This window comes from Macrobrachium nipponense, chromosome 11 (assembly GCF_015104395.2).
Source record: "Macrobrachium nipponense isolate FS-2020 chromosome 11, ASM1510439v2, whole genome shotgun sequence".
Lineage (NCBI taxonomy): Eukaryota > Metazoa > Arthropoda > Malacostraca > Decapoda > Palaemonidae > Macrobrachium > Macrobrachium nipponense.
In genome coordinates, this window is record NC_061087.1 from 80,495,123 (window position 1) to 80,511,657 (window position 16,535).

Here is a 16,535-nt window from a genome sequence, read left to right on the forward strand (position 1 = left end):
TATCTTATCAACAGACACGACTGTTCACAAGATCGATACAAATCTTTCACCAACAGTGTTATTGGTGTTGATCTGTAATCTGCAAGACACCCCTTATAAAAAAACTAACATCTATAGCAGCAATTAGCAAAATTTTCAGTTTACTTACGACTTACGTTATTTTGAGGTAGCAAACACAAACTGATTATTATATAATATATATATATATATATATATATATATATATATATATATATATATATATATATATATATATATATATATATATATATATATCAAATCAGGCGTTGACTGAAGGAAACAGCCAATCTACATAGTTTTTTATTCCAACGTTTCGTAAAATCTGCAAAACACATATCGAAAGAGACGATTTTTGCATTATAGGAACAAACAACACCAAACCCCCCAAGAATTACCCATTTTAGAGTCCAATTACTCATTAAGCAGCTGGTTCCCCAGTTGAATACCAACCTCCTCCATCCAACTGTACCTTAGTTAACGTGTCTCCTTTTTTGTTGTCTCCTATCATTCAGTCTTTTCTCTCTCTTAACTTAAGGTTGGTTGGCGGTTCCAGCTTTTAAATAATAATTTTCTGTAATTGTATATTTTAGTGAATTTTAGTTTTTTTACAATTTTTTTAATTTTTTAGTAAATTTAAGATGTTTTATAATAATTATTATTTTAATTAATTGACAGATTCCCAGAAGATGTAATAAATGTTATTACGAAACGTTGGAATAAAAAACTATGTAGATTGGCCTGTTTCCTTCAGTCAACGCCTGATTTGATGTATTCCTTGGTCGTCACCTGCCTGCCCCTTGGTTGTATAATTATATATATATATATATATATATATATATATATATATATATATATATATATATATATATATATATATATATATATATATATATATTTGTGTGTGTGTGTGTTTGTGTGTGTGTCTGTGTGTGTGTATGAAGCTAAAAGGCCCATAAAATACTATTTTAAAGTTGCAACCACATATTTCGAGTACTTCCTTCTGTGCTCCTGATCACTAGTAAAATATGGACATAGATTAAACTATTCCCTGGTGATTTTTGGCCTCATTAACTCCTGTCTCGCAACTCGTCCTCTTAGTATTGACAAAATGATAAAACTAATCAACCTCTGTGTAACTAACAAGATGTTCTCTGGTTCAATGGTATTTTTTATAACATAGGTTGTAGCATGGGCAGTCCCCTATTCCCCCTTCTAGCAAAACTACACTTTGGAATATTTCGAAACAGAAATTTTGTCCCTCTATCAACCCCGCAACATGGTCTGGCTTAGATACGTAGATGATATTTTTACTTACCGGGATGATAGCTGGGGAGATTTCAATTCATTTTTCAATCAACTAAATTCGCTAGTTCCAACTATAAAATTTAAAACATAATGGGAAAAGGACGGGAAATAGCCGTTCCTGGACGTACTAATCATAAGAGAGCAGAATAGATATGCATTCACTGAACACAGGAAACCAACCTTTCATTGTTTCATATATTCATTTCCTAAGTTACCACGATGTATCCGTAAATACCATGGTTGGGTGCAAGCCTATTCCTCAGGGGGCTTAGAATGATTTCAAATGGGTACGTAGATAAAGAATTCAACACGATCCGCCAACACCTAATGCAACTGCTTTACCTACCATACATTATTGAGAAGGCGATAAATAAAGCGAATACAATATACTATAGAGGTCCCACTCCCAATAGACAAATAGACTTTATCAATAAATTGAAAATTCCATAAGATGGAAGCATTCAAAAAGCCACAGAACACTTCAGGTCTAATAATCCTTTTATTTTCCATTATCCCAAATCCATCGGGAGTTCGCTCATTAACGTATACCTAAATAAAAGAGAAGAAGAAGCCGGGGTTTACAAGACACGTGTAGCAATTGTAATGAGATTTACGTTGGGGAAACCGGTAGATCCATCTCGCAAAGTTTAGCAGAACACAAAAGATCAGTGCGACATGCAACAGAGAACTCGGGGATTTTCCTATGGAGTGGGGCGGAGCTGATTTTCAAAAGCAGCTGTCCGTACAAAAGGAAAATGCTGGAATCTGCTATCATCAATCAAACCAACAATATGAACCTGTCAGGAGGACACTGGAAATCGGATGACATCGACAAACTAAACCTTAGGCCGCTCCTATAGCAGGTGTCCAAGAACATCCGACCACTGGAACGAGTCGCCAGACGTGAGTGAATGAGGCCAGCAAATCACCATGGAATAGTTTAATTTCCACCCTTCGTGGGTCACAAACAGAGAGATACTGCCACACTTCATATGTTTTTGTCTATAATACGCCTGTAAGACATATATTCCATATTTTTTATTCCAGTGATCAGGAGCACAGAAGGAAGTGCTCGAAATATATGGTTACAACGTTAAAATAGTGTTTTACGGGCCGTTTATCTTCATATTATACTGTTGTATTACTGGTAAAAGGACATCATATATATATATATATATATATATATATAATATATATATATATATATATATATATATATATATATATATATATCGCATATGAATATATAGATATATATATTATTTGTTGGAGTTTCTCAGGAGTCTTTAAATGAGATGCAGTGCAAGCTTCTTCCCTTCATTCACACTAGAATGATACAGTCACAGATACAAGTTCAACAATGAAGACTACAAATCAATTTGAAGTTCTGTTAACAGCAACTGCTCTGGCTTTGGGTAGCTGACCAACTTTCGTCAGAGCTGTGCGCAGCCCTTTCTTTTTCCAACTGGTGCTCTCCTTCTGCTGCTGGGCTTCTAAAAGATTCTACAAAGGAGAATGTCCCACCTACAATAGGCGGGAGGGGATATGCTTTTTGGCCCTCCTGTTTGGTCATTCATATTGTTTGCAGATTATCTAACGCCGTCCTTTAGGTGTGATGGATTGACTTAATTCCTCCCCTTGTGGGTTAGAACTTATGACGTCACCGTAACCTGTCGAGTTTCCGGCAAGAGTGGTAGAGGTCGGGTCATAGGTGAAGATTTTTATGGAAACCGCTTTGATTAAACAAAACTTTGTGGCGTGTTGCGGCTGCTGTTGGGGACTCTTCCTGTGACTAATTCTCTCTCTCTCTCTCTTTCTCTCTCTCTCTCACTTCACTGTCTTGTTTCTCCCCTCCCTCTCTTTTATATTAACGCTGTTCCTAACTGACATTCTCTTAGCTATCATTACATATGGCAGTCCCCGGGTTACGACGGGTTCAGCTTACGGCATTCTGAGGTTAAGGTGCTTTTCAATTATATTCATCAGAAATTATTTCCAAGGTTATGACGCCTACAAACGCTGATCTAGTAGAAGAAAAATGATGCCAAAAATGCAAAATAATCAATACTTGAAAGTTTTTTTGATGAAAAATGCAATAACAATGCAGTTTACATAGTTTTTAACGTACCCAAAGCATTAAAAGTAAGGTTTTCTTAGGATTTTTTTATGATGTTCTGGCTTATGACAATTTTCGGCTTACACGCGTCTCAGAACAGAACCCCCGTCATAACCAGGGACTGCCTGTAATACATTTTGGGCAGTGGATTGGGCCAATACCCATAGAGAAGGCAAGCGATTTGGGTGATAACACCCGATGCCTGTTTTTGGAAACTTACAAATTATGGGGGTAGTCTCTCGTTGGACGAGGGGTTTTCGCGCTCGGCCACCAATCTGGTGGTCCGAAGTTCGATTATCGGCTTGGCCATCGCGGAATCGGAGGAATTTATTTCTGGTGCAGAAAATTCCTTTTTCGATATAATGTGGTTCTGACCCCACAGTAAGCTGCAAGTCCCGTTGCTAGCTGCCCAATTGGTTCCAAAAAAAAAAAAAAAAAACAAAAAAAACCAAAAAAAAAAAAGAAAAATAACTAATCCTTCGGGCCAGCCCAAGGAAATCTGCTTATCAGTTCAGTGGTCTGGTAAAACTAAGATATACTCAAGTTTTACAAATTATGGCTTTATGTAGCTAATTTTTAAAAATACTAACGCAAAATATAAGATGCAGTACTTTCACCAATGTAACAAATTCATATTCAATAAAAGCTAGAAAGAAAGAAGCACAGCAAAAATATCAATAATAGCACAAAGATAAAGACAAAAAAGTTTATAAGAGAGAGAGAGAGAGAGAGAGAGAGAGAGAGAGAGAGAGAGAGAGAGAGAGTGTTGTTTGACAGTTTTTTTGGCTGTGTGAGGTTCTAGCAACGAAAATGCGCTGTGAATTGAATAGTCTTTTACCTGTCCAATTGTTATTATTCTTAATGTAGAATGAAATGGTCATGGAAACTACTAATCCACAAACAATATTATGGTGTGGACACTTTTTTTAAACTAACAGAATAGCATATACAAAGGTTTAAGGATAACGCTGCCCATACCTGTGTTGAGAGGTAAACATTTGATAGAAAGTGACTTGGGACACGCACAAATTTGACAGTGACTTTGTTCCCGCCCCACCTTACCATCTACAGCTACTGACTTAAGCCACTTGATACCCTGAAAATGTTGTAGAAACAGAGCCTGACATCGACATCAGGAACGTAACGTCATATTTACAGAATTCTTTACCATTATTCACTTCTTTCAATTGTGATCATAGCATACTAGTATTATTTGTATGGATGTTGTTCAGTGTTACCACAGGTTGATCTTTGGCTGGCTAGCATATATAAACCTTAAAACAGCTATAAGACCTTCTTTTCCTTTGCATGAGAAGGTTGCACAGGCTGGAATATTGAAAAACGATCCAAAAAGTAGAAGAAATAGACCCTGATAAAATTAGTTGAGCTAAAAACTGCAGCCTAAGATCGGTCATATAATACGCAACCTAACTCACCAATGCCAAGGTAGCAGATATTGGTTCCAAACCCTCCCCAACACAAGAACTAGTCAGGGAAGGGAGGGACCACTGCAGTAGAGTTGACTTTCGTAAAGAGATAAGTTAAATTCCTACAATAGCATATTCGCTGGCAATAGCTTTTAAAATATGACAATCAAAATTGTCAGCGATAATTAATTCGTTTACACATTATAGCATTAGCTATAACTCCATCGGCACTGCAAAACTACTTTGCTCTTTGAAACAGAATCTAAGTTGAGTTATTTTCTATTACAATGCATCGTGAAAACAATGAAGAAGATGTTATTAAGAAAGATATTTTACGATTGCCATGGTGATAAAACGAAACTAATAAGATGAGGCTTGTTCACCATGGTATTAAACCAGAAAAGAACTTGAAAGTCTCTCTCTTTCATAATTTTTTTTATCTCTGTCCTATTATTAATATTTTTTTATCTGCTTCTGTCTTTCTATCTTTCTACTAAATACGAATTTGTTACATTGGTGAAAATATCTTAATATTTCATATTGTGTTAGTATTTCAAGAAAATCACATACGGTATAGCAGTAATTCGCAAGTGAACTGAAAATTTTGCTAATTTGCTGCTGTAGATATTGGGTTTGATTGTAAAATATGCAGCTAAAGAAATATGCGAAATATATGAGAATAAAAGTGCTTAGGAAGTCAGTATTCAGAATTAGTATTTCCAATAGATTATCGTATCCTATCAACAGACGCGACTGCCCACAAGATCGATACAAAGCTTTCACCAACAGTGTTAACGGTGGTGTTCTGTAATCAGCAAGCCATCTCATTCATATATATATCTATATATATATATATATAATATATATATATATATATATATATATATATATATATATATACATGAGGTGGCTAGCAGATTACAGAACACCACCGTTAACACTGTGGTGAAAGTTATGTATCGATCTTGTGAACAGTCTGTTGGGTGCTTAATTAGTTACTTGTTCAACTGCTTAGGGGTTTCATAGTCACGGATTCGTGTTCGCTCTGGATCAGGAGGGAATGAACTATTGTGTGCCATGGTACCAAAACACTTCTTCCTCTCACTATACTTTAGAGCGGTGTATTACACCATCATCACTAGCGAGAGAACACAGGATGATTATTTTTTTATAACAGGAATTAGATAGTTTGCTTGAGAACCTACCTCGTTACCTTAATTGACGGTAAGTCTCGGAATAACCTGCAGCGATGTGGACAGACGCATCCACCGTGTAATCGCTGTAATGAGTGTCACATTGCTAAAGAGGATGGAGAGAATTAGGGGGAACTGTAGAATCCTTGACTGGAAGTGGTACCCCTACGTATAACTCATTAATGATATATTTTCTGTTTATCTCTATCTTATGCTGGCAATTTAGATGTACAGTAAAAGTAGTTACTTTTATAAGTGTAATAACAAACATCACGGGCGCGTTCACAACAAATGCGCCACGTCGAGTCGACCAATTGTGGGCCTCGCCAGCCCGCCATGGGACGCCTAGCAAGAAAGAGAAAAAGAGTAACCTTAAAAGTAGTTACTTTTATAAGTGTAATAACAAACAACAAGGGTGCATTCACACAAAATGTGATACATTAAGTGGACCAATTGCAGGCCTTCCCTGACCGTCCAGGGACTCCTGATGGGTATTGCCCATTCCCCAGACACCAGGCGTGACGTGCCCACCCATCCCAGGACACCGCTTGCACGTTCCCGGGATGGGCGGGTGAAGCCCTCCAGGTATTCCGGGACTGAAGGCCGAAGCTAACCAGGTGTCAAAGGACAGGCAGGCGAAGCCCGCCAGGTGTCCGGGACGTACGGGCGAGGCCAGACAAGTTTCCTAGGACAGCAGGCCTAGTCTGCCCGTCCCAGAACTTCTGGCGGGGATCACCACCCATTCCAGGAACACCGTGTGGGCCTCACCCACCAGGAACCTGGATGCGAGATGGGCATCACCCACCTGTCCCGGGACACCTGGCAGACCTCGCCCACCCGTCCCGAGAAACCTGGCGGGCCGCGCCTGCCTGAACCGGGACACCTGGCGGGCCACGCCAGCCGGTCCAGGGACACCTGGCGGACCGTGCATGCCCGTCCCGTGACACCTGGCGGGCCTTGCCCACACATCCTGGGACACCTGGCGGGCGTCGCCTGCCCGTCCCGGTACACCTGGCAAGCCTCGCCCGCCCGTCCCGGGACACCTGGCGAACCTTGCCCACCCATCATGGGACACCTGGCGGGCTTCGCCCGCCCGTCCCGGGACACCTAGTGGGCCTCGCCCGCCCGTCCTGGGACGCCTGGCGGGCCGCGCCCGCCCGTCCTGGGACACCCGGCGGGCCGCGGCCCGCCAGTAGCTTGGGACGCCCGGCGGGCCTCAGCCCGCCCATCCCTGGAAGCCTGGAGGGCCTCTGCCGCCCGTCCTTGACTCCCCCTGGCGGGCCCTCACCCGCCCGTTCGTGGGAACGGCCGGGCGGGACACCTGGCAGGCCTCACCCACACCGTCCCGAGAAACCTGGCGGGCGGGCCCGGCTGACCAGTCCCAAGACACCTGTGGGGCCTCACCTGCCCCTTCCCGGAACCCGTAGCGGGGCCTCGCCCACCGTCAAGGCCCACCCACCCGTCCACGGATGCCTGGCGAGCGCGGGCGAGGCCCGCCAGGCATCCCGGGATGCCTGGCGGGCCGCTCCCGCTCATCGCGGGACGCCTGGCGGGCCTCTGCCCGCCCGTCCCGGGACGCCTGGCAAGCCTCTGCCCGCCTGTCCCTAGAATGCCTGGCGGGCCTCGCCCGCCCGTTCGTGGGCGAGGCCCGCCCGGGACACCTGGCAGGCCTCGCCAACCTGTCCGAGAAACCTGGCGGGCCCGGCTGACTAGTCCCAAGACACCTTGGGGGGCCTCACCTGCCCCTTCTCTCGAAATCCGTAGCGGGCCTCGCCCACCCGTCAAGGCCCGCCCACCCGTCCAGGACGCCTGGCGGGCCTCGCCCGCCCGTCCCGGGACGCCTGGTGGGCCTCCCCCGCCCGTCCCAGGACGCCTGGCGGGCCTCGCCCTGCCGTCCCGGAAGCCTGCGGCCTTGCCCGCCCTCCTGGGAATCCTGGCGGGCCACGCCCGCCCGTCCCGGGAAGCCTGGTGAGCTGCGCCTGCCCGTCCGGGACGCCTGGTGAGCGCGCCTGCCCGTCCCAGGACACCCTGGCGGCCTCTACCCGCCCCTTTCCCCGGGACGCCTGGCGGGCCTCTGCCGCCCCGTCCCTGGACGCCTGGGGGCCTCTGCCGCCCGTCCGGGGACCTGCCACTTCCTGGGACCCGTAGCGGCCTCGCCCACCCGTCAAGGCCTGTCCACCCATCCCGCCCGACGCCTGGCGGGCCTTGCCGACCCGTCCCGGGACACCTGGCGGGCCTCACATGACCCTTCCCGAAACCCGTAGCGGGCCTCGCCTGCCCGCCCGTCCCGGGACACCTGGCGGGCCTCGCCCACCCGTGAAGGCCTGTTCACCCATCCCGGGACGCCTGGCGGGCCTTGCCGACCCGTCCCGGGACACCTGGCGGGCCTCACATGCCCCTTCCCGAAATCCGTAAGCGGGGGGCCTCGCCTGCACGCCCGTCCCGGGACACCTGGCGGGCCTCGCCCAGCCGTTTCCAGGAACAGGCGGGCGAGGTCCGCCAGGTGTCCTGGGACACCTGGCGGGCCTCGCCCACCCATCCGAGAAAACCTGGCGGGCCGGCTGACCAGTCCCAAAACACCTGGGGTACCTCACCTGCCCCTTCCCGGAACCCGTTAGCAGGCCTCGCCCACACGTCAAGCCCTGCCCACCCATCCCACCCGGGACCGCCTGGCGGGCCTCTGCCCGCCCGTCCCTGGATGCCTGGCGGCCTCGCCCGCACTTCGTGAAAACAGGCGGGCGAGGCCCCCCGCCCGGGACACCTGCAAGGCCTCGCCAACCCGTCCCGAGAAACCTGGCCGGGCCCGGCTGACCAGTCCCAAGACACCTGGGGGGCCTCAACTGCCCCTTCCCGAACCCGTAGCGGGCCTCGCGCCACCCTCAAGGCCCACCCACCGTCCAGGGACGCCTGGCGGGCCTCGCCCGTCCGTCCCGGGACACCTGGTGGGCCTCCCCCGCCCGTCCCGGGACGCCTGGCGGGCCTCGCCCGCCCGTCCCGGGAAGCCTGGCGGGCCTCGCCCGCCTGTCCCGGGAAGCCTGTCGGTCCAATTCCGCCCGTCCGGGAAACGCCTGTGAGCCGCGCCTGCCCGTCCCGGGACGCCTGGCGGGCCTCCCCCGCCCGTCCCGGGACGCCTGGCGCCTCTACCCGCCAAGTCCCGGGAGCTGCTGGCGGGCCTCTACCCGCCCCGTCCCGGGATGCCCTGACGGGCCGCGCCCACCCCCTCCCGAGACGCCTGGTGAGCCGTGCCTGCCCGTCCCGGGACGCCTGGCGGCCTCTAACCCGCCCGTCCCGGGATGCCTGGCGGGCCTCTGCCCGCCTGTCCCTGGACGCCTGACGGGCCTATGCCCGCCCCCCGTCCGGGGACCTGCCACATCCTGGGAACCGTAGCGGGCCTCGCCCACCCTTCAAGGCCTGCCCACCCATCCCGGGACGCCTGGCAGGCCTTGCCCACCCGTCCCGGGATACCCATAGCAGGCCTCGCCCACACGTCAAGCCCTGCCCGCCCGTCCCGAGACGCCTGGTGAGCCGTGCCTGCCCGTTCCGGGAAGCCTGGCGGGCCTCTACCCGCCCGTCCCGGGATGCCTGGCGGGCCTCTGCCCGCCCGTCCCTGGACGCCTGACGGGCCTCTTCCCGCCCGTCCCGTGGGGACCTGACCACTTCCTGGGAACCGTGTAGCGGGCCTCGCCCTCCCACCCGTCAAGGCCTGCCCACCCATCCGGGCCCTAGGGCGGGCCCTCCGGCCCACGCCGTGGCAGGCCTTGCCCACCCGTCCCGGACACCCGTAGCAGGCCACGCCCACACGTCAAGCCCTGCCCACCCATCCCAGGACGCCTGGCGGGCCTCTGCCCGCCCAGTCCCTGGATGCCTGGCGGGCCTCGCCCGCCGTTCGTGAAAACAGGCGGGCGAGGCCCGCCCGGGACACCTGGCAGGCCTCGCCAACCCGTCCCGAGAAACCTGGCGGGGGGCCCGGCTGACCATCCAGACACCTGGGGGCCACATGCCCCTTCCCGGAACCCGTAGCAGGCCCTCGCCCCCCCACCCTCAAGGCCACCCACCCGTCCAGGGACGCCTGGGCGGGCCTCGCCCGTCCGTCCCGGGACACCTGGGTGGGCCTCCCCCGCCCGTCCCGGGACGCCCTGGCAGGCCCTCGCCCGCCCTCCCGCCCAAAGCCTGGCGGGCCTCCCGCCGCCCGTCCCGGGAAGCCTGGCGGGCCACGCCCGCCCGTCCCGGGATGCCTGGTGAGCCGCGCCTGCCCGTCCGGGAACGCCTGGCGGGCCTCCCCCGCCCGTCCCGGGACGCCTGGCGGGCCTCGGCCCCGCACGTCCAGGAAGCCTGACGTGACGCTCCCGCCCGTCCGACGCCTGGTGAGCCGTGCCTGCTCCTCCCGGGTGGGACCTGGCGCCCTCTACCAGCCCGTCCGGGATGCCTGGCGGGCCTCTCCCGCCCGTCCCTGGACCCGGCCCCTGGCGGGGCCTCTGCCCGCCCGTCCGGGGACCTGTCACTTCCTGGGACCCGTAGCGGGCCTCGCCCACCCGTCAAGGCCTGCCCACCCATCCCGGGACGCCTGGCTAGGCCTTGCCCACCCGCCTCCCGGGACACCCGTAGCAGGCCCTCGCCCACACGTCAAGCCCCGCCCATCCCTGGAAGCCTGGAGGGCCTCTGCCCGCACCGTCCTTGGACGCCTGGCGGGCCTCACCCGCCCGTTCGTGGGAACGAGCGGGACACCTGGCAGGCCTCACCCACCCGTCCCAAGAAACCTGGTGGGCCCGGCTGACCAGTCCAAGACACCTGTGGGGCCTCACCTGCCCCTTCCAGAACCCCGTAAGCGGGCCTCGCGGCCCACCCGTCAAGGCCCACCACCCACCCGTCCAGGGATGCCTTGGCGAGCCGCGGGCGAGGCCCCGCCATGGCGTCCCGGGATGCCTGGCGGGCCGGCCTCGGGGGCCGCTCATCGCGGACGCCCTGTCTGGGCCTACTGCCCGCCCGCGGGACGCCTGGCGGGCCTCTGCCCCGCCCCGTCCCGGGACGCCTGGCGGGCCTCTGCCCCGCCCGTCCCTAGATGCCTGGCGGGCCTCCGCCCGCCCGCCCGGTTGGTGGGCGAGGCCCGCCCGGGACACCTGGCAGCCCTCGCCAAACCTAGTCCCGAGAAAGCCAGGATGGGGCCCGGCTTGGTGACTAGTCCCCAACGACACCTGGGGGGCCTCACCTGCCCCTTCTCGAAACCCGTAGCCTCGCCCACACCGTCAAGGCCCGCCCACCCGTCCAGGGACGCCTGGCGGGCCTCGCCACGCCCGTCCCGGGACGCCTGGCGGCCCCCCCCCGGGCTCCCGCCCGTCCCGGGACGCTGGTGGGCCTACCCCGCCCGTTCGGGACGCCTGGCGGGCCTCGCCCGCCCGTCCACCCGGGAAGCCTGGCGGGCCTGCGCGCCCGTCCTGGGAAGCCTGGCGGGGCCACGCCCACCCGTCGCGGGAAGCCTGGTGAGCTGCGCTGCCCATCCCGGGACGCCTGGCGAGCCGCGCCTGCCCATCCCGGGACACCTGGCGGGCCTCTACCCGCCCGTCCCAGGACGCCTGGCGGGCCTCTGCCCGCCCGTCCCTGGACGCCTGGAGGGCCTCTGCCCGCCCGTCCGGGGACCTGCCACTTCCTGGGACCCGTAGCGGGCCTCGCCCACCCGTCAAGGCCTGTCCACCCATCCCGGGACGCCTGGCGGGCCTTGCCGACCCGTCCCGGGACACCTGGTGGGCCTCACATGCCCCTTCCCGAAACCCGTAGTGGGCCTCGCCTGCCCGCCCGTCCCGGGACACCTGGCGGGCCTCGCCCACCCGTCAAGGCCTGTTCCACAGCCATCCCGGGACGCCTGGCGGGCCTTGCCGACCCGCCCGTCCCGGGACACCTGGCGGGCCTCACATGCCCCTTCCCGAAATCCGTAGCGGGCCTCGCCTGCCCGCCTGTCCCGGGACAACCTGGCGGGCCTCGCCCAGCCGTTTCCAGGAACAGGCGGGCGAGGCCCGCCAGGTGTCCTGGGACACCTGGCAGGCCTCGCCCACCCATCCCGAGAAACCTGGCGGGCCCGGCTGACCAGTCCCAAAACACCTGGGGGACCTCACCTGCCCCTTCCCGGAACCCGTAGCAGGCCTCGCCCACACGTCAAGCCCTGCCCACCCATCCCGGGGACGCCTGGCGGGCCTCTGCCCGCCCGTACCCTGGTATGACCTGGCGGGCCTTCGCCCGCCCGTTAGTGGGAACGGGCGGGACACCTGGCAGGCCTCACCCACCCGTCCCGAAAAAAACCTGGTGGGCCCGGCCTGACTCCCAGTTCCCAAGACACCCTGGTGGGGCCTCACCTCCTGGCCCCTTCACCGGAACAACCCGTAGAGGGCCTCGCCCACCCGGTCAAGGCCCAACCCACCCAGTCACCAGGGATTGCCTGGCAGAGCGCCGGGCGAGGCAACGCCAGGCGCTCCCGGGATGCCTGGCGGGCCGCTACCCGCTCATCGCGGGACGCCTGGCGGGCCTCTTGGCCCCGCCCGTCCCGGGACGCCTGGCGGGCCTCCTTGCCCGCCCTGTCCCTAGATGCCTGGCGGGCCCATCGCCCGCCCGTTGGTGGGCGAGGCCCGCCCGGGACACCTGGCAGCCCTCGCCTAAACCTGTCCCGAGAAACCTGGAGGGCCCGGCTGACTAGTCCCAAGACACCTGGGGGGCCTCAACCTGCCCCTTCTCGAAAACCCGTTAGCGGGCCTCGCCCATCCGTCAAGGCCCGCCCACCCGTCCAGGGACGCCTGGTGGCGGCCTCGCCCGTCCGTCCCGGGACGCCTGGTGGGCCTCCCAACCCCGCCCGTTCGGGACGCCTGGCGGGCCTCGCCCGCCCGTCCCGGGAAGCCTGGCGGGCCTCGCCCGCCCGTCCTGGGAAGCCTGGCGGGCCACGCCCGCCCGTCGCGGGAAGCCTGGTGAGCTGCGCCTGCCCATCCCGGGACGCCTGGTGAGCCGCGCCTGCCCATCCCGGGACACCTGGCGGGCCTCCTACCCAGCCCGTCCCAGGACGCCTGGGCGGGACCTCTGCCCGCCCGTCCCTGGACGCCTGGAGGGCCTCTGCCCGCCCCGTCCGGGGACCATGCCACTTCCTGGGACCCGGTAGCGGGCCTCGCCCACCCGTCAAGGCCTGCCACCCATCCCGGGACGCCTGGCGGGCCTTGCCGACCCGTCCCGGAACACCTGGTGGGCCTCACATGCCCCTTCCCGAAAACCCGTAGTGGGCCTCGCCTGCCCGCCCGTCCCGGGACACCTGGCGGGCCTCGCCCACCCGTCAAGGCCTGTTCACCCATCCCGGGACGCCTGGCGGGCCTTGCCGACCCGTCCCGGGACACCTGGCGGGCCTCACATGCCCCTTCCCGAAATCCGTAGCGGGCCTCGCCTGCCCGCCCGTCCCGGGACACCTGGCGGGCCTCGCCCAGCCGTTTCCAGGAACAGGCGGGCGAGGCCCGCCAGGTGTGGCCTGGGACACCTGGCAGGCCTCGCCCACCCATCCCGAGAAACCTGGCGGGCCCGGCTGACCAGTCCCAAAACACCTGGGGGACCTCACCTGCCCCTTCCCGGAACCCGTAGCAGGCCTCGCCCACACGTCAAGCCCTGCCCACCCATCCCGGGACGCCTGGCGGGCCTCTGCCCGCCCGTCCCTGGATGCCTGGCGGGCCTCGCCCGCACTTCGTGAAAACAGGCGGGCGAGGCCCGCCCGGGACACCTGGCAGGCCTCGCCAACCCGTCCCGAGAAACCTGGCGGGCCCGGCTGACCAGTCCCAAGATACCTGGGGGGCCTCACCTGCCCCTTCCCGGAACCCGTAGCGGGCCTCGCCCACCCGTCAAGGCCCACCCACCCGTCCAGGGACGCCTGGCGGGCCTCGCCCGTCCGTCCCGGAACACCTGGTGGGCCTCCCCCGGGCCTCCCCCCCGCCGTCCCGGGACGCCTGGCGGGCCTCGCCCGACCCGTCCCAGGAAGCCTGGCGGTCTCGCCCGCCTGTCCCGGAAGCCTGGCGGGCCACGCCCGCCCGTCCCGGGACGCCTGGTGAGCCGCGCCTGCCCGTCCCAGAGGCCTGGCGGGCCTCCCCCGCCCGTCCCGGGACGCCTGGCGGGCCTCGCCCGCCCGTCCTGGGAAGCCTGACGGGCCGCGCCCGCCCGTCCCGAGACGCCTGGTGAGCCGTGCCTGCCTGTCCCGGGACGCCTGGCGGGCCTCTACCCGCCCGTCCCGCCCGGGATGCCTGGCGCCTCTGCCCGCCCGTCCCTGGACGCCTGACGGGCCTCTGCCCGCCCGTCCGGGGACCTGCCACTTCCTGGGAACCGTAGCGGGCCTCGCCCACCCGTCAAGGCCTGCCCACCCATCCCAGGACGCCTGGCAGGCCTTGCCCACCGCCCCCCCGTCCCGGGGACACCCGTAGCAGGCCTCGCCCACACGTCAAAGCCCTGCCCACCCATCCCGGGACACCTGGCGGGCCTCTGCCCGCCCGTCCCTGGATGCCTGGCGGGCCTCGCACGCCCGTTCGTGAAAACAGGCGGGCGAGGCCCGCCCGGGACACCTGGCAGGCCTCGCCAACCCGTCCCGAGAAACCTGGCGGGCCCGGCTGACCAGTCCCAAGACACCTGGGGGGCCTCACCTGCCCCTTCCCGGAACCGTAGCGGGCCTCGCCCACCCGTCAAGGCCCACCCACCGTCCAGGGACGCTGGCGGGCCTCGCCCGTCCCGTCCCGGGACACCTGGTGGGCCTTCCCCCTCCCGTCCCGGGACGCCAGGCGGGCCTCGCCCGCCCGTCCGGGAAGCCTGGAGGGCCTCGCCCGCCCGTCCCGGGAAGCCTGGCGGGCCACGGCCGCCCGTCCCGGGACGCCTGGTGAGCCGCGCTGCCCGTCCCGAGAGGCCTGGCGGGCCTCCCCGCCCGTCCCGGGACGCCTGGCAGCCTCGCCCGCCCATCCTGGGAAGCCTGACGGCCGCGCCCGCCCGTCCCGAGACGCCCCTGGTGAGCCGTGCCTGCCCATCCCAGGACGCCTGGCGGGCCTCTGCCCGCCCCGTCCCTGGACGCCTGGCGGGCCTCTGCCCGCCCGTCCGGGGACCTGCCACTTCCTGGGAACCGTAGCGGGCCTCGCCCACCCGTTAAGGCCTGCCCACCCATCCCGGGACGCCTGGCAGGCCTTGCCAACCCGTCCCGGGACACTCGTAGCAGGCCTCGCCCACACGTCAAGGCCCTGCCCACCCATCCCGGGACGCCTGGCGGGCCTCTGCCCGCCCGTCCCTGGATGCCTGGCGGGCCTCGCCCGCCCGTTCGTGAAAACAGGCGGGCGAGGCCCGCCCGGGACACCTGGCAGGCCTCGCCAACCAGTCCCGAGAAACCTGGCGGGCCCGGCTGACCAGTCCAAGACACCTGGGGGACCTCACCTGCCCCTTCCCGGAACCCGTAGTAGGCCTCGCCCACCCGTCAAGGCCAACCCACCCGTCCAGGGACGCCTGGCGGGCCTCGCCCGTCCGTCCCGGGACACCTGGTGGGCCTCCCCTGCCCGTCCCGGGACGCCTGGCGGGCCTCGCCCGCCCGTCCCGGGATGCCTGGCGGGCCTCGCCCGCCCGTCCCGGGAAGCCTGGCGGGCCACGCCCGCCCGTCCCGAGATGCCTGGTGAGCCGCGCCTGCCCGTCCCGGGACGCCTGGCGGGCCTCCCCTGCCCGTCCCGGGACGCCTGGCGGGCCTTGCCCGCCCGTACCCGGGAAGCCTGACGGGGCCGCGCCCGCCCGTCCGAGACGCCTGGTGAGCCGTGACTGCTCGTCCCGGGATGCCTGGCGGGCCTCTGCCCGCCGTCCCTGGACCCCTGTCGGGCCTCTGCCCGCCCGTCCGGGGACCTGCCACTTCCCTGGGAACCAGTAGCGGGCCTCGCCCACCGTCAAGGCCTGCCCGCCCGTCCTGGGACACCTGGCGGCTTCGCCCAGGCCGTTCCCAGGAACGGGCGGGCGAGCTCGCCAGGTGTCCTGGGACACCTGAGGCAGCCCTCGCCCAACCAGTCCAGGAAACCTGGCGGGCCCGGATGACAGTCCAAGACACCTGGGGGTTCTCACCTGCCCCTTCCCGGAACCCGTAGCAGGCCTCGCCCACCCATCAAGGCCCGCCCAACCATCCCCCGGGACACCAGGCCTTCCCGTCTCGGGGACACCCGGCGGGCCTCACATCTGGCCCCTTCCCGGAACCCGTACGGGCCTTGCCCACCCGTCAAGGCCTGCCCGCCCGTCCTGGGACACCTGGCGGGGCCCGTTCGCCCAGCCGTTCCCAGGAACGGTGGGCGGGCCGAGCTCGCCAGGTGGTCCCTTGGGACAAACCTGGCAGGCCCTCGCCCACCCGTCCAGAGTAAACCTGGCGGGGGCCCCGGCTGACCAGTTCCCCAAGACAACCACGGGGTTCTTTCCAACCTGCCCCTTCCCGGAACCCCGTAGCAGGCTCGCCCCACCCAT

General features: G+C 59.9%; 3 protein-coding genes across 3 annotated transcripts; 2 read left to right on the top strand and 1 right to left on the bottom strand.

Moving 5' to 3' along the window:
- Positions 1-7,671: 7,671 nt before the first annotated feature.
- LOC135209161 (basic salivary proline-rich protein 3-like) lies at positions 7,672-9,396 on the top strand. Its single transcript, XM_064241830.1, has 3 exons — positions 7,672-8,030; positions 8,479-8,647; positions 8,797-9,396. Exons 1-3 carry the CDS (start codon positions 7,672-7,674, stop codon positions 9,394-9,396), a joined length of 1,128 nt encoding a protein of 375 aa, XP_064097900.1.
- A 7-nt stretch (positions 9,397-9,403) lies between these two features.
- On the top strand, positions 9,404-13,312 carry LOC135209168 (basic proline-rich protein-like). The gene is made up of 6 exons (XM_064241844.1): positions 9,404-9,582; positions 9,738-9,946; positions 10,083-11,233; positions 11,329-12,135; positions 12,302-13,009; positions 13,091-13,312. Exons 1-6 carry the CDS (start codon positions 9,404-9,406, stop codon positions 13,310-13,312), a joined length of 3,276 nt encoding a protein of 1,091 aa, XP_064097914.1.
- A 53-nt stretch (positions 13,313-13,365) lies between these two features.
- LOC135209174 (collagen, type I, alpha 1b-like) lies at positions 13,366-16,535 on the bottom strand. Its single transcript, XM_064241856.1, has 4 exons — positions 16,255-16,535; positions 15,645-16,101; positions 14,708-15,447; positions 13,366-14,386 (listed from the first exon to the last, which is right to left on the bottom strand). The coding sequence occupies exons 1-4, from the start codon at positions 16,533-16,535 to the stop codon at positions 13,366-13,368; spliced, it is 2,499 nt and encodes an 832-aa protein (XP_064097926.1).

Excerpts from the sequence above, each read along its gene's own strand:
- LOC135209161 (XM_064241830.1), top strand. The coding sequence starts at position 7,672 with ATGCCTGGCGGGCCTCGCCCGCCCGTTCGTGGGCGAGGCCCGCCCGGG. Across the intron at positions 8,031-8,478 it reads CGCCCGTCCCGGGAAGCCTG|CGGGGGGCCTCGCCTGCACG; the intron begins GTGAGCTGCGCC and ends GAAATCCGTAAG. Across the intron at positions 8,648-8,796 it reads CCAGTCCCAAAACACCTGGG|GCGGGCGAGGCCCCCCGCCC; the intron begins GTACCTCACCTG and ends TCGTGAAAACAG.
- LOC135209174 (XM_064241856.1), bottom strand. The coding sequence starts at position 16,535 with ATGGGTGGGGCGAGCCTGCTACGGGGTTCCGGGAAGGGGCAGGTTGGA. Across the intron at positions 15,448-15,644 it reads GGGCGGGCGAGGCCCGCCAG|CCGGGCCCGCCAGGTTTCTC; the intron begins GCATCCCGGGAC and ends TGGACTGGTCAG. Across the intron at positions 14,387-14,707 it reads ACGGTTCCGGGAAGGGGCAG|GAAGTGGCAGGTCCCCGGAC; the intron begins GTGAGGCCCCCC and ends TACGGTTCCCAG.
- LOC135209168 (XM_064241844.1), top strand. The coding sequence starts at position 9,404 with ATGCCCGCCCCCCGTCCGGGGACCTGCCACATCCTGGGAACCGTAGCG. Across the intron at positions 9,583-9,737 it reads CGCCCGTCCCGAGACGCCTG|CGGGCCTCGCCCTCCCACCC; the intron begins GTGAGCCGTGCC and ends GGAACCGTGTAG. Across the intron at positions 11,234-11,328 it reads CCAGGATGGGGCCCGGCTTG|GGACGCCTGGCGGGCCTCGC; the intron begins GTGACTAGTCCC and ends CCACCCGTCCAG.